Genomic DNA, 17,666 nt, shown 5'->3' on the forward strand with positions numbered 1-17,666 from the left:
GCACTGATTTAAAACATAATCTTGCCTCAAAAGACGTAGGCGAATTATTACAAGTCTCTGATTGGGACAGTAATGAAACAGGAGAAATATCACATCTACACAACCATGTAATAAATGAGCAATTTGCAGCACTGAAGTTAAGTCTAATTAGCTCTAAATTGTTTCTTTTTCTTCCATGAGTACATTAATTCTCCAATATTTCAGGGAGGTTAGCATTAATGTTGACTTTCTTGGATCTGCACACAGTGATCACAAACAACCCTCACCCGACAAAAGAAACCTACCCACTTTTCCCTTGAGTGGTGGAAATGGAAGGCAAATCAGTCAGGTTTCCTTTAGAACTGTGCTCTGAACTGCCCTCACAGGTACTGACTGAACTTGTAAACACATCCCAGGAAAATCTCCCTTATTATCCTGTCACAATATTGCCTTCACCCTCCCAATGCTGGTTTAAACAATACTTTGAGAAACACTTGGATTAGATGCAGCAATTAAGCTATATGGCCCATTAACTGATTTGATGGCTTTTGTTTCTGTCTCCAGTCCAACTAAATAATGCTGGAAATAATCAGTAGCAACTTGTGGTTACAAGATATAGACTGCCGCTGTGTAGAATAGTAATGTCATTCTTACCCAGGAGTCAAAAGGTCGTAAATTGAGTCCAACTCCAGAGATTTCAGAATAAAATCAACACACATAGATGTCATGACACTATTTTAAAGAGGAACTGTGTGCATGCGTACGCACTCATGTGTATTGGAGGGAGTGGTTGTTGTGACAAAAATGATATCAATCAACATGACTAAAACTTAACCATTATCACATATGTTGGAGATTGCAATGTGCAAACTCACTACAATGTTTCCTAAATTACAATAGTGACATATCAAATGTGCTCAATTGACTGTAAAGTGCTTTGGCACATCTTGAGGTCATGAAAAGTGGATAAATCTTTCAAGTTTGCCTTTGTGTGTGGGACCACAAGAGATGGGAGAGATACTAATCAAATATTTTGTGTCAGCTTTTACTACAGAGAAAGACATGGAGGCGAGGGAATTTGGGGAAATAAATATCGATGTCTTGAAATCAATCCACATTACAGAAAAAGGTGCTGGAGGTTTTAAAAACAACATAAGAGAGGATAAATCTATTGGAACTGATCAAATGTATTCCAGGACATTGTGGGAAGTTAGGGTAGAAATTGCGGGGCCCCTAACAGAGATATTTGTATCATCTACGCCACAGGCGAGGTGCTGGAGGACTGCAGGGTGACTAATGTTGTGCCTTTATTTAAGAAATGTTATAAGGAGAAGCCTGAGAAACATAAACCAGTGAATCTGACATCAGTGGTGGGTAAGTGGTTGGAGCGGATTCTGTGAGATAGGACTTGCATGCATTTGGAGAGCAAGGACTGATTAGGAGTGGTCAGCATGGCTTTGTGCATGGGAAATTGTGTCTCACAAAGTTGATTGAGTGTTTTGGGAATGTAAGCAAAAGTATTGATGAGAACAGAGTAATAGATGCTGACTACATAGAATTTAGTAAAGCCTTTGACAAAGTTCTGCATTAGTAAATTTAGATCACGTGGGATTCAATGAGAGCTTGCCAATTGGATACAAAATTGGCTTGATGACAGGAGTCAAAGGGGTGCTGGTGTATATTTGTTTTTCAGACTGGAGGCCTGAGACCAGCAGTGTTCCACAGGGATCGGTGCTGGATCCAATGTTGTTTGTCATTTATATAAACGATTTGGATGAGAATTTAGGAGACATGCTTAGTAGGTTTGTGGAGGCATTTGGCACATTTGCCTTCATTGCCAAGACCTTCAGGTATAGAAGTTGGGACATCATGTTGAGGTTCTACAGAATGTTTGTGAAGCCACGTTTGAAGTACTGTGTAAAGTTCTGGTTGCCCTGCTATAGGAAGAACACTATTAAATTGGAGAGGGCTTAGAAAGAAATTTCCAGGATTTTGCCAGCGCTGGAGGATTTGAGTTATAAAGAGAGGTTGGATAAGCTGGAACTTTTTTTCACTGGAGCGTAGGAGATTGAGGGATGATCTTATAGAGGTTCATAAAATCAAGAGGGGCATAGATACTGTGAATAACAAAGGTCTTTTCCTTAGATTGGGGGAGTTCAAAATCAAGGAGCATATTTTTAAGGTGTAAGGAGGAAGATTTAAAACGGATCTGATGGGCAACATTTTCACAAAGAGGGTGGTTCATTTAGAGTCACAGAGATATTTAGCATGGAAACAGACCCTTTGGTCCAACACGTCCATGCCAACCAGATATCCTAAACTAATCTTGTCCTATTTGACAGCACGTGGTCCATAGCCCTCTAAACCCTTCCTATTCAAATACCCATCCAGATGCCTCTTAAATGCTGTGATTGTACCAGTCTCCACCACTTCTTCTGGCAGCTCATTCCATTTGCAGACTACCCTTTGCATGAAAATGTTGCCCCTGAGGTCCCTTTTATATCTTTCCCCTCTCACCCTAAACCTATGCCCTCTAATTCTGGACTCCCCCATCCCAGGGAAAATACCTTGTCTATTTACCCTATCCATGTCCCTCATGATTTTAAACATCTCTTTAAGATCACCCAGCAGCCTCCAACACTCAGCCTATTCAGCCTCCCCCTATAACTCAAACCCTCCAACATTGGCAACATCCTTGAAAAGTTTTTCTGAATCCTTTCAAGTTTCACAACATTCTTCCAATAGGAATGAACTTCCAGAGGAAGTGGTAGATGCAGGTACAGTTACAACATTTAAAAGACATTTGGATAGGTTTAGAGGGATATGGGTCAAGTGTAGGCTAGCAGGACTAGCTTAGTTTAAGAAACTTGGTCGGCATAAACTCGTTGGTTTGAAGGATCTGTTTCCATGTTGCATAACTCTTTGACTCTGAATGCTGAACTAGTATTTAAATGCTTCAAACCTCTGGTGCTCTGTCCATGAGGCTATTGTCATCTTGGACTGCAAGTGAGGCAGGTAAAAGGATCCAGAATTTAACTTTGGAGGAGTGCCAGTCAGCAGCCTTGTCCAACAGATATTAGGTTGATGCTCCCAGTATAGATAAGGGCACAGATCAAAGGAATGATAAGTGAATTGCCCAAAGCACTATGGCACTGAACACTATTCAAATTGGAGGAGAAAAGAGAAATGTAGTAATAGTTGTGGATACTACTGTTAGGGAAGTAGATACTACTGTCCACAGCAACGTCAAAGAGTCCCGATGGTTGCTTTGCCTGGTGCCAAGGTTAAGGACATCTCTTCTGTGCTTGGAATGGGAGAAGAAGGATCCAAGTGTCACGGTTCACACAGGGACCAATGACTTAAGTATAACCAGGAAACAGTTTGTGCTGAGGGATTACAAAGCATCTTGGGCTAAATTAACACACAGAATCAAAAAGGTAATAATCGGAAGATTACTGCCTGAGCTACATGCAAATTGGCAGAGGGTGAGGAAGACTAAAGACGTAAACGTATCGTTCAAAGATTGCTTTGCAAGAAAAGCTTCTGTTTCACAATTCCAAGAAAATGCAGTACAATGGAATCTGGATACGGTTGTGAATGAACATCAAAAGTTGAGGTGCAGTTGCAGCAAGGAATTGAGAAGGCAAATTGAATTTTGGCTTTTATCGCTAAAAGGGTGATGTTCAAAAATAGAGAAGTCTTGTAAAACTGTGCAGGGAGTTGGAGAAGCCATACCTGCAGAACTATGCACAGTTTTGGTCTCTACGTTTAAGAAAGGGTATACTAGTATTGGAGGCTGTTCAAAAGACATTCACAAGGTCAACTCCTGGGATGAAGGGATTGATTTATCCAGAACTGGTAAACAAATTTGGACTTTATTCATCGAGTTTAGAAAAATAAAGAGTGATCTTATTAAAACAGACAAGATTCAAGGGAGGCGTCATGGGGTAAATGTTGAGAAGATATTTCCACTAATGGGGGAATCCAGAGGACATTGTTACAGAATAAGGAGACACTCATCTAAAATTGAGATGCAAAGGAACTTATTCTCCCAGTGGGAACGTCTGTTTCTGTCCCAGAGAATCGTAGATGCTAGATTACTGAAAATTTATTAAGAAGACATTGATTGATTATTGAAATATCAAGGAGCTGTGGGCTTTGAGAAGCTGGCATGAAAGGCTAGTTGAGGCTTGGGGTAAATTAAGCCCATGATCTTATAATGGTTTGAGCAGCTAATTAGCCTACTCCTATTCCTTTTCCTCAAGTTCTCATTCTTCTAAACTCCAATGAATACTGGTCCACTAAGCCCAATCTCTTGTCACATGTCAGATCTGCCATTCCAGGAAACAGACTGGTAAAGAGACAAATTTATTCTCTTTGGACTGCTGCTTTCACTGCATCCTGAGATCCACATTCAGTACTACATACTATACACTCTTAACCTCTCTATCAGTATCATACCATCTCAAAAGCTGTGGTAGTCCCCAGTTTTCCAGTTCTTTGCCTCATTCAATGCCTTAACAAGAAACACATTTCCTTCCTTTCTGTTGTTAAAGAATGCAAGCTCCAAAGTTGATCAGATACTGGCAGCCATCTAGAATCTTTTTATTCTCCCCTCCTGTCTGATTCCACCCTCGTCTCTAATTCCACCTCTTGTCATACATTCAATATACCCTGGGACCTTCCACTCTAATTCTGAATGATCTGTACTCAGAAAATAACTGGTTTTATTCCATTACATCCTCATCTCAATGAATTTTGAGCATGGCATAACTTTAAACTCTTCTTCCATTGCCCTCACCTCTGTGCCCACTTCTACTGGAGTCCTGGCAAATGAGATGAGCACTGATTTCGTTTATGCTTTCCATTTGTTTCCTCTCCCAGCTCCATGAAACTTTTCACTCATCTCCAATAATCCCCCTCCACCAGAATAGAGAGCTCCATATGGTGTGTTGCCTGCCTGGTGCCAGAGTGGGGAACATCCCTGACTGGCTTGAAAGGATACCGGAGAGGGAGGGGGAGGATCCAGTTATCGCGGTCCACATTGGGACAAACAACATAGGCAAGGCTAGGAAAGAGGACCTGTTTAGGGATTATCAGAAACTAAATTAATGAACAGGTCCTCAAGGGTTATAGTCTCAGATTACTGCCTAAACCATGTGCAAATTGGCATAGGGACGCAAGAGTAAGGGAAGTAAACATGTGGCTAAATATACGGAGCAGGAAAGAGGAGTTCCTTTTCATGGGGCACTGGCATCAGCATTGGAAGGAGGGGATCTGTTCCATTGGGATGCTCTCCACCTGAACCAAGTTGTGATCAAAGTTTCAGCGAAAAGCGTAAATAAGATGGTAAACAGGACTTTCAACTAGAAAGTGGGTGTGGGGAAGGGTGGGATGTTAAAATGCCAAGAAGTATAATGGCTAATGGGAAACAAAGCAGCAAGTTAACATCTGTGACAGTCGATTCAACTGCATGGAAAAGTATGAAAAAATAATGACAAGAAAGGAGAACTCAGGAGAGGTTATTAAAGTCTCAACTATACATAATAAGACAAAGTGTTTGGAAAGGGTTAAGGATCAAACTTTAAGCCCACTGGATACGATGGCTCAGTGGTTAGCACTGCTGCCTCACAATGCCAGGGACCTGGGTTCAATTCCAGACTCGGGTGACTGTCTGTGTGGAGTTTGCACATTCTCCCCGTGTTTGCGTAGGTTTCCTCTGGGTGCTCCGGTTTCCTCCCACAGTCCAATGTTGTGCAGTTTAGGTGAACTGGCCAAGCTAAATTGCCCATAATGTTCAGGGATGTGTAAGCTAGGTGCATTAGTCAGGGGTAAATGTAGAGTAATAGGGTTGGGAATGGGTCTGGATGGATTACTCTTCCAAGGGTCCATGTGGACTTGTTGGGTCGAAGTGCCTGTTTAAACACCGTAGGGATTCTATAATTGAATGATAATGAGAAGCGGGATGGTCAATACAGGACTGAAGGTGCTTTATCTGAAATGCACACAGCATACAAAATAAGGGAAATGAGCTTCTGGCACAGATCAAAATTGGTGTGGTGGGCATCATGGAGATATGATTGCAAGGAGATCAGATTTGGGAGCTAAATATCCAAGGATATACATCCTATTGAAAAGACAGGCAACGTGGGTGGGGTTGCCTTATTAGTAGAAATGAAAATAAATCAATAGCAAGAAACAAAGTAGAGTCAGATGATGTAGAATCTATGGTTAAAAGGTTAAAAACAACCCTAATGGGAGTTATGTATAGGCCTCCAAACAGTAGTCAGGATTTAGGGCACAACATACACTAAGAGCTAGAAGAGGCATGTATGAAAGGCAAGGTTACAGTGATCATGAGGGATTTCGATATTTAGGTAGACTGGGAAAATCAGGTTGGTAGTGGATTGCAAGAAAAGGAATTTGTGGAATGTCTACAAGATGGCTTTTTGGAGCAGCTTGTGGTGGAGCCCACTAAGGAACAGGGTAATGCTGGATTTAGTGTTGTGTAATGAGGCAGATGTGATAAGGGAGCTTAAGGTGAAGGTACCCTTTGGAGGTAGTGATCATAATATGACAGAATTTACTCTGCAACTTGAGAGGGAGAAGGTAGAATCAGATGTAATGGTATTACAGTTGAATAAAGGCAACTACAAAGCATGAGGGAGGAGCTGACCAGAATTAACCGAGAGAGGAACCTAGCAGGAAAGACAGCGGAACAGCAATGGCAGAAGTTTCTGGAAGTAATTCAGGAGACACAGCAAAAATTCATCGCTCGGAAAAGGAAGCGTACTAAAGGGAGGATGAGGCAACCATGGCTGACCAGGGAAGTCAGGGACAGCATAAAAGCAAAAGAGAAAGTATCTAATGTGGCAAAGGGAAGTGGGAAGCCAAAGAATTGGGAAACCTACAAAGACCAACAGAGGACAACAAAAAAAAAATAAATAGGAAGAAGATAAAATATGAGGGTAAGCTAGCCAGTAATATTAAAAAATTGCAAGCGTTTCTTTTGAGCTGTAAGGGACAAAAGTGAGGCAAAAATGGACATTGGGCCACTGGAAAATGATGCTGGAGAAGTAGTAATGGTGAACAAAGAAATGACTGAAGAACTAAGTACTTTGTGTCAGTCTTCACAGTGGAAGACAAGAGCAATATCCCAAAAATTCAAGAGAGTTGGGGGTCATAGGTGAGTCAAAGGAGAAAGTGGTAGAAAAACTGAAAGGTCTGAAGGTGGATAAATCACCTGGAACAAATGAGTTACACCCAGAGCTCTGAAAGAGATAGCTAAAGAGAGAGTGAAGGCGTTGGTGGTGATCTTTCAAGAATCACTGGAGTCAGGGAGGATCTCAGAGGACTGGAAAATCACTAAGGTTATCCCCCTCTCCCCTACAGGGCTGACAGAGAATGGAGTGGTGCTGGTGCTACTAAGATCCTGATTGCTAACTGCTACAGTTTACATGCTCAGAAAAGCAACAAGTGAGGAAAGGTGAGAGGAGATCACCAGCCATAGACTCTTGCAGGTTGTCCGAGAAATAAGGAATAAATTGAGCCCTTTACATGACATGGGACAATCAAAGTGAGAGAGAATTTTGCAAAAACATGGAATGGTTAGTCATCCTGCCCACATCCTGAGAACAATTGGATGAATACATTGGTAACAAAAGTGCATATATTTTGCATTAAGTAGCAGGTTTAGCAAACATATTCAATATGGAAATGGATGGAATTGTTCAGCAATGTTTAATTCATTAGGAGAGTCACTGTGCGTATTAATATGCTTTACTGAAGAGAGAAATGCAGCCTTTAGCCATGCATCATTAATTATGGCTATAAAGATCTGCACTCTCAAATGATCCTGAAAACAAATCCCAAAATTTGCCAGAATTAATACTTGCTGCTTCAAAATATTAGCATCAACATCAAGGGCTCTGTTAGTAAGGCTACGCATAACATTTACTCCCTTTAAAACAAATATACCATACCTTCAGAATGAAGCAATTTTTAAATTCTTGCCCAAGATGATTTTCAAGATTTAGAAATAGGGATAAGTGAATGATCATGCCCGAAAGCCTTTCAGTAACAGCACACCTCCAACTTCACAAAAAATATGTCCTTTAATTTCTCTATTAATTCACTCAGCCATGTTAGGTGGGAAGAGCATACATGAGGCTGTAGCCAAAAGCATAAAATGGGCCAATCACATTGAGTTTTGCATATAATAATATAATACTGCCTTTTACTAAAAGTCACATTACCCCAGGGCTCCTCCATATTGCTAAGTGCCTTAAAAAGATGCACGAGGTGTTTCTTTATCAGAGTCGTCTGTCCAGACAAAGTATAATTTATCACTAATCTACCCAGTCTACAAATCTACCATGCAGCAAGAGAATTACCATATTAATGGCAAGACATGCTGAATGCTGGGCAGCTTTTACACTTGAGGGTGTGAGACACTTGGAACCAGATTCACCCTGTACTAATTGATTGTGTTTCCGACTACAAATCATAGTCAGCTCTCAGGATGAAGAAAGACAGAATTTAAAAGATAAAGAGAGTGGGAAAATGTGCTTACACATTTGACACTGATTATTAATCATCAAGTATGGTGTTATATTAAATAGTAGCCATGTATGGACTTTTTAAACATTGGAATCTACTGGAATTTTTCAAAATATCAATTTGCTTAAATGATAATGATGACACAGTGCTTTGGACTTCCAAAAGGCACTGAACAGATTCTCATATGCAAGTGCTTTAAATAAATACATTGGTTAGGAAAAGCAGAAAATGAGAGAAGAGCTCAGCTGGTGTTATTTGAATACTTAGTGAGTTTTGAGAAGATTTGTAGCTCAGGTTGAGGTTTTGGATGTAGGTTTGCTCGCTGAGCTTGAAGGTTCGTTTCCAGACGTTTCGTCACCCTACTAGGTAACATCTTCAGTGGGCCTCAGGCAAAGCACTGCTGAAAATTCCTGCTTTCTATTTATATGTTTGGGTTTTTTTGGTTTGGTGATGTCATTTCCTGTGGTGAAGTCACTTCCTGTTCCTTTTCTCAAGGGGTGGTAGATGGGGTCTAACTTGATGTGTTTGTTCATAGAGTTCTTGTTGGATGTGAATACTGCTAGACTGTACACAACCTGCACATTAACAGGTTAACAACAAGCTGAACAACTAAATCCCTCATACTAACATATCAATTCAATCACAATTTATGTGCTTACTGTTTAGCTAATGATGAAGGTCTGGTAAACATCTCAGCCTTTCTTATTAAAGGAAAATCAGCAGTCAACTGTACACACTGCAGCTCAGCAAAGCTCACCACAAAAATCAATTCCATTTGTTCTGCACTGAATGATGTACCAACTTCAACCACCTCCAATTAATCAGAGCACCAACAATACATCAATATCGTTAAAGCTCCCCGCTGCAATTTGCTTCACTCACTTTCACCCAATTAGATTCATTCCAATATGTTTGTGGAAAAACATTAAAAAGATAGCGACATTGTTTACATTTGATGAACTTTTGATTACCAGGGAAATCAAACTACCAGGGAAATGATGGACATAAAGTAAAAACCAATCTTCTCATTCTCCCTATCGATGTAGCTGGCATTTATACCTATTCAGTGCTTGAAAACTGAAGCTGATGCATGAATTTTGAAGCTGCCAGTAGAGGACCAGGAAATGGTCAACTCTCCGCTGTTAACTAGTTTTGTAAGGTTTCAACTCCTACCGATTGATGGTGCAACAAACAGTATCATAGCAAAAATAAAAGCAAATGATCAAATATCAGAAGTATCTTACTTTATCCTTGTATATTAGGCTGAAAATTTCAAAAGAAGCAATTAAAGAATAGTGAGAAATTTAAATTCATAGCACCATGCAGTAGAGGAGACTACCATTTAGCTTATGTACTTGTGTCCACTCATTGAAAGAGCTGTTTAATAAGTCCCATGCCCACATTCCTTCTTCACTGTTCTGCAAATTTTCCCCAGTACCCCTTTGAATGTTTTGACTGCATCTACTTCCACTACTCCTTTTCGAAGCATTCATAATTCGCTGCAGAAAAATAATTCTCATCTCACCCTCTGGTTATTTTGCCATTTATCTTAAATTTATGTCCCCTGCCAGTGGAAATAGTTACTCCCTATTTATCAAAACCTCTCAGTTTTGCCAGTCTTCCAATTCCTTAATTCAACTTTTCTCTTCTGTTGTCCATTCTTCTTCTGCCCAGTTTCTGTCTTTTTTGTTTACCTAATCTATCATTTATCTCTCTGGCTTCTATTTTTATTTGAGCTTTAAATGCTTTCTTTCTTCTTGCTCCAATGCAAGGGCTCGGGGCAGCTAATGATTTAAATCATTAAAACAATCAGCTTAAAAAGATAAGTCTCTGGTTGAAAGTAGGGTGACAGGCACAGCCACATCTTGATCTAATTCTGAAACTTATTGAAGCATCAAACTGAGATGGAAACAACTCGCACCATTTGTCATGAGGCCAGAGGGGAGAAGTGCCACAGTATAAGTGCCAACAATGTCCTCCTTATTTTAGCAACTGCAGTCACAGTTATTAAAATATGGATGCTCCTATTAGCCTCAACATTCCTCAGTTCTTGTAAAGCAAAGATAAAAACCTTGTTTCTCCAGATTTTAAACAGATCAAAATATTCCCAAAAATAAACAACTGGAAGAAACCCAAACTTCAAGGCAGCAATGAATAACTAACAGAAAATTACAAATGTGTCATGTCCCTGAAGCAGCTTAGAAAAGGCCAACGAATCCAGCTGTGTTGTGTGGGACATCAATGAAAAATTGCTCAGCAGCACTTCAAAGTTAGATTCAGTGAGGAGGCTCTGGAAACATTGGTGAAAACAGTTATGGATAGACAGAAGCAGGATTGCTTGGTGGACACAGGCAACAACTACTTTGAAAAATACATTATTGTCAATGTGGCCATCAATATGAGTGTATAGAGTATGGATAAGGTCAGAAATCTAAATTCAGGCACAGCATAACTATGAAAACAGGGCAGTAAATGCCGGACTGAGGACATTGTTCTTAAATACGCACAGTATATGAAACAGGTAAATGAGCTTGTAGGACAGGCAGAACTTGGCGGGTACAATGATGTCGGTATCACAGAGACGTGGTTGCAAAGAGATCAGGGCTGGGAATTAAATATAAGAGAATACACGTATGTCAAAAGGACAGATAGCTTGAAAGAGGGGGCAAGGTTTCTTTGTTAGCAAATGAAATGCAATTACATCAATAGCAAGAATTGATAGAGGGGAGGGCATAAAATCTTTGTGAATAGAATTGGGGAACCACAAAGGAAATTAAACCGGATGAGAGTTATGTACAGACGCCGAGCAGTAGTCAGGATGTAGGGAAGAAAATAAACCACCAGCTAGAAAAAGCAGTAAAAAAGGCACTACAATGTATTACAATAATCATGGGGGACTTCAGTATGCAGATGGACTGGGAAAATCAGGTTGCTGACAGATCCCAAGAAAAAGAATTTGTAGTATATCTATGAAATGGGATTTTTTCGGACCAGCTTGTGCTAGAGACCATTAGGGAACAGGTCATTCTGGATTTGGTGATATGTAATTCGATTATCGAGCTTAAGGTAAAGAAATCCTGAGGGAGCAGCGACCATACTATGCTAGAATTCACCATGCAGTTTGAGAGAGAGAAGCTGGAATCTAATGTGACAGTATTATAATTGAGTAAAAGTAACTATAAAGACATGAGTTGATTGGAAGGGGAACTTAGCAGGAAAGATGGTGGAGCAGCGATGGCAGGACCTTCTGGGGGAAATTCTGGAGGCAGAGCAGAAATTCATCCCAAGTATGAAGAAACATGATAAGGGGAGGATAAGGCAACCATGGCTGACAAAGGAAGTCAGGAACAGTATAAAAACAAAAGTAAAAGCATACAATGTGGTGAAGATTACTGGGAGGCTAGAAGATTGAGAAGCCTTTAAAAACAAGCAGAGGATAACTGAAAAAGTGGTGTGTGTGGGTAGGTGGGGAGGGGGAGGTGGCAGAGAAGATGAAATATGTGGACAAGCTAGCTAGTAATATATTTTTTAAAACTGCATGAATGTTTTTGATACATAAAGGTATGAGAGGGACAAGAATAAACATTGGACTGCTGGAAGTAAGGCTGGCGTAGTAGTTATGGCGAGCAAAAAAAATGGTGGAGGAAGTAAACAGGTACTATGCACCAATCTTCAGAGTAGAAGACACCAGTAGCATGCCAGAACTTCAAAAGAGTCAGGGGCAGAGGTGTAGTGAACATCAGTAAGGAGACGGTGCTGACGAAGTTGAACGATCTGAAGGTGGATAAATCTCTCAGACTCGATGGACTACACCCCAAGGTTCTGAAGGAAATAGTCGAGGAGATTATGGAGGCATTGGTGATAGTCTCTTAGGAATCACTGGAGCCAGAGAGGATCCCAGAGGACTGGAAAATAGCTAATGTAATACAAATTTAACACACCTCTTTAAGAAGGGAGGGAGGCAGGCAGTAGATGGAAAATTATAGGCATGTCAACTTACCTCTGTCATTGGCAAGATTTTAGATCCATTATTAAGGATGAGATTGCAAAGTACTCGAAACTGCATTGTAAAATAGGTCTGAGTCAGTCGACTTTGTCAAGGGAAGGTCATGCCCAACAAAGCTGTTAGAACATTTTGATAAGGTAACAAGCAAATTCGACAAAGCAGAACCAGTTGACTGATCTATTTGGATTTCTAGAAGGCCTTTGATTAGATGCCACACAGGAGATTGCTAAATAAGAGTCCGCAATATTAGGGGCAAAGTACTGGCATGGATAGAGGATTGGCTGCCAGGCAGAAGGCAAACAGTGGGAATAAAGGGGTCTTTTTCAGGATGGCAGCTGGTGATTAGTGGAGTTCCACAGGGATCAGTGTTGGGATCACAACTAATTATTAACAATCTGGACGAAAGAACTGAGGGCATTATTGCTCAGTTTGCAAATGACACAAAGCTGGTGGAAGAACAGGTGGTGTTGGGAAAGTGGGAGACTGCAGAAGGACTTGGACAGGCTAGGAAAGTCGGCAAAGAAGTAGTAGATAGAATACAAAGTGGTAAGGAGTGAGATTATGTGCTTTTGTAGGAAGAATAGAGGGATGGACTATTATCGAAATAGGGAAAGACTTCAGAAATCTGAAGCACAGACTTAGGAGTCCTAGTTCAGAATTCTATCAGTTGACATTTAGGGAGGCAAGAGCAATACCAGTGTTCATTTTGAGAGGATGAGAATACAAGAACAGAGATGTACTGCTGAGGCTGTATATGGCTCTGGTCAGACCGCATTTGGAACATTGTGAGCATTTTGAGCCCATATCCACAGAAGGATGTACTGGCCTGGAGGGGCTTCAGAAGAGGTTTACAGCAATGATCCATGGGATGAAGGGTGTATCATATGAGAAGCAGTTGAGGAATCTGGGTCTGCATTCAATGGCATTTAGAAGAATGAGAGGGAATATCCTTGAAATTTACAGAATGCTGAGGCACCTAGATAGAGTAGGCGTGGTGAAGATGTTCCACTTGTAGGAGAGAGCAGAACCAAAGGGCACAGCCTCAAAGTGAAGGAACTTCCTTTTAAACTGAGGTAAGGAGACATTTCTTCAGTCAGAGGGTGGTGTATCTAAGGAATCCACTGCTGTAGAAGACTGTGGAGGCCAAGTCATTTGAGAGCCTTTAAGACAGAGATAGGTTTACGATTTATCAGAAGACCTAGGGTTTACATGGAGAAAGCAGGAGAATAGGGTTGAGAAACATATCAGCCATGACTGATAGTGGAGAAGACTCAATGGGCTGAATGGCCCAATGCTGCTACTACATTTTATGGTTTTATGGTTAATAGGTGTCGGAGAAATTTGCCCAATAGGTCAGAGATCACAAAATACAGTTTGAAGTGAAGTTGACAAACAGTTTATTGCAAGCGATATCACTGGAGGAGAAACTGACTAGGCTGACACAGAATTGACAGTCTGCACAGATAGATCAGAATTTCTCTTCCCAGAGTTGAGGATGAGACCAGTTTGTTTATGCTGCACAATAAGGCTGATTAAGAAATAGGAAACTATAATGTATCAGGAAATAGAGTAATCAAATTGCAAGGATGCTAATTGGAAAAGTTATCGGATAAATGTTCTGTTCCTTCACACAATGCAACATCCTGACAGTGTCGATGGTTCCATTCCGCTTCACAGGTAGGTGTTAATGTCTCTTCTGAAGTAGTGAGGTGCTTCCATTGTCCTGTTCTCGGAGCATGTCCTTGTTAGTGCCTCTCTGTCTGACCTGCTCTTTGTGTGGCTTTGGTATTGCTGGATTGTGAAACTGCCCTCAGGTCTTTGGGCTAGCTGTGGTGCTCTGTCATTGTAATGAGCTTAAAGTGTATTTCCTTGTCTGTGTGGGCTGTTTGATTTGGCTTGCGAGCCTGCTTGGGAATTCGGGGTGTTTTTTGGTACAGTTTGGCCAATTTTGCTTTTGTAGGCCTACCGTGGGTTGGCAGATCTTTTCCCACAATAGGAGAGCCAATAGGAGAGATCAAATAATGATCAAATAGGTATCCTTCCTAAAAGGACATCAGTGAACCTTTTGTAGATTTTAAACGTGGCAATCTTATAGTTTTATGATTTTATTTTTACTGCTAGTCAGCCTTTGATTTACAGATTTTGAAATTGAGTTCAAATGCAGATATTGCCCTGAAATTTGATTTGGTTTTCTCTGATCTTTAGTCCATACTGCAGTCACCTTACTTAATACAAGAAATAGAAACAAACAAGGCATCAACAGCTGATCCATGAATTCAAATTCCTTGCTTCATAACCTCCGGTTTAAATTGGACAGATATCACGTAACTGAAGTAGGTGGCATAATGTTATAAAGAAAAAACAAGTGGGATAACAGATGAAAGGAATAGGAGAAGGCCATTCAGCACCTAAAATCTTTTCCACCAGTCTGATCTATATTTTAAGCCTTACATTGGTTTCATAATCCTTAAGACTTTTGCCTGACCAAAATCTATCAAGGTCAGCTTCTAACATTTGCCACCAATAAAATCCAGCTATGAAAGTAAAATGGCCATACAAAGTCTTACAATAATTTTAGCAGCTGCAAAACAAAGGCGATGAAGCAAATGTAAAACAGGGAGATCAAATACACAGAAATCAGTAAATATCATCAAGACTTCGCTTGTATCACATAAAATAGTTAAAGTGGTGCAGCTCATAAATTTTGAGTTGTATGCTGAGTTGATAATGAGAAGAGTCATTGACCAGTTTTGAGGTAGAGGACAAGCATTGCACACACATACACATGCATTGTAATTGCACCATACTTGACAACTGATGAATTACTGGATACCAGATCAAAGGATTCTGTATAAATACCTGTCTCTTGTCATCAGGGGCTTTAAGGAAGAGTGCATTTATCACCGCGATCGTGTAAGTCTGAATGTCAGGATCCGACCTTTTGTGACCAAAATAACACAAACAACATATTAACATGGAAGCATGCTGTTCGTTTGTAGATTTCAAACAAGACCTATGTCATTGATTCTACCAGCAATATTAAATCACAATGATCAGATTTACATCTGTGCCCTCTGGAAAAAAAATCCAATTGCTGGCTGTGAGCCAGATGAAAGGAAAATGCTAGCTCTGCTTCTTGTTCATAAATCAATGCTGCTTTTCACAAGTGTCTCAACAGTTGAAACTTATTGTTTCTAACAACACTCCACTGTGGCCACAGTAAAGACACAATCTATTTGACCCAGAAGTAAGAAGTGCCTCTTGACGGAAGATTTAATGCTTTTGGAAGGTTTTGCATCTCAGTTCTCATTATCTTTCCTATTGCTTACAATAGGATTCTCAGTGCAATAATCTATATCCAATTTAACATCTTAAAGGACTTTACCTGGAGGGAATGGAAAACAGAGTCCGAGTCCAGGACAGAGGCCAATGCTTGGAGGCAGTGAGGCCTCGTGCTCTGAAGTCCATGGACTCAGTGGAAAAAAGACCATAACTTGAGTACTTTAAAAACACTTTTTATTCTTATTCTGAACTACTTCAACTCAGTATTCCCACATTAGCCTATTTTGCTTTACTATTTTAATTACAGAGTCACAGAGCACGGAAACAGACCCTTTGGTCCAACCAGTCCATGCCAAACATAATCCCAAACTAAACCAGTCCCACCTGCCTGCTCCTGACCCATATCCTCTACCTGGGTACCCTGTGCCTAAGTTGGAACTGACAGGCAACATTACAAACTTTTCACTGCACTCATTCCAGTGCACATGACAATAAAGGCAATTCTATTCTATTCGTCTATAAATTACAGACGGCAGGACACTACTGCAGTACTAAACAATATACATGGACATATTTACTATATGTGTATGCAAAATTCAAAATTTAACATAATCTCTTTAAAAATAATATGAAGCTTAAAATGCGACACATTAGTCGTTAGTCTGAGCACTCTAATTCAACTCTATGTGATTTTAAGAAGGTACATATACTAAGAAGCACTTAAATGTCAAGTCCAACCTTATTTTAAATAGTTTTGGAAAATTATTATCAAGTCTCCTTACCAGTTAGAAGATCAGAGAATCACAGAGGACATTTAGCCCAGTATGCTAATGTTAGCTCTTTCACGAAGCCATCTGCCCCTTTCCCCTGACTAATTCTCTTAACTCAGAATTTTCTCCCTTTGTATTATGTATTTTATTATTCTTTCAGGCAATGAAGTTCTACTAATTAATCGCTGTATAAATCTGGTTATTCATATTGATGAATAAAAGCAGTGATTCCAAGACTAACCCTGGGAAGCAGCATAATGAAGGATTTATGAAGGGGAAATCATGCTTGACTAATCTTCTGGGATTTTTTCAGGATGTAACTCTGAAGATGGATGAGGGAGATCCAGCGGATGTAGTGTACTTGGACTTTCAGAAAGCTTTTGATAAAGTCCCACATAGGAGGTTAGTGAGCAAAACTAGGGCGCATGATATTGGGGGCAAAGTACTAACTTGGATTGAAAGTTGGTTGGCTGATAGGAAACAAAGAGTAGTGATAAACGGCTCAATTTTGGAACGGCAGGCAGTAACCAATGGGTACCGCAGGGATCAGTGCTGGGACCGCAGCTTTTTACAATATATGTTAATGATATAGAAGATGGTATTAGTAATAACATTAGCAAATTTGCTGATGATACTAAAATGTGAGGAGGATGTTACGAGAGTACAGGGTGACCTGGACAGGTTAGGTGAGTGGTCAGATGCAGTTTAATGTGGATAAATGTATGGCTATCCACTTTGGTGGCAAGAACAGGAAGGCAGATTACTACCTAAATGGAATCAATTTAGGTAAAGGGGCAGTACAAAGAGATCTGGGTGTTCTTGTACACCAGTCAATGAAGGTAAGCATGCAGGTACAGCAGGTAGTGAAGAAAGCTAATAGCATGCTGGCCTTCATAACAAGACGGATTGAGTAAAGAAGCAAAGAGGTTCTTCTGCAGCTGTACAGGGCCCTGGTGAGACCACACCTGGAGTACTGTGTGCAGTTCTGGTCTCCAAATTTGAGAAAAGACATTCTGGCTATTGTGGGAGTGCAACGTAGGTTCATGCGGTCAATTCCTGGAATGGCAGGA

At 40.4% G+C, this 17,666-nt stretch overlaps 1 protein-coding gene across 7 annotated transcripts in view; it reads right to left on the reverse strand.

Annotated features, from left to right (window-relative positions):
• Positions 1-17,666, reverse strand: part of elmo1 (engulfment and cell motility 1 (ced-12 homolog, C. elegans)) — a 277,185-nt gene that overhangs the window by 154,911 nt on the left and 104,608 nt on the right. For all 7 annotated transcript variants that reach the window (XM_043719203.1, XM_043719204.1, XM_043719200.1 and 4 more), the window contains one exon: positions 15,404-15,482. In XM_043719203.1, coding sequence (XP_043575138.1) covers positions 15,404-15,482 — 79 coding nt within the window. The remainder of the gene's footprint in view (positions 1-15,403; positions 15,483-17,666) is intronic.

Source organism: Chiloscyllium plagiosum, chromosome 29, assembly GCF_004010195.1.
Source record: "Chiloscyllium plagiosum isolate BGI_BamShark_2017 chromosome 29, ASM401019v2, whole genome shotgun sequence".
Lineage (NCBI taxonomy): Eukaryota > Metazoa > Chordata > Chondrichthyes > Orectolobiformes > Hemiscylliidae > Chiloscyllium > Chiloscyllium plagiosum.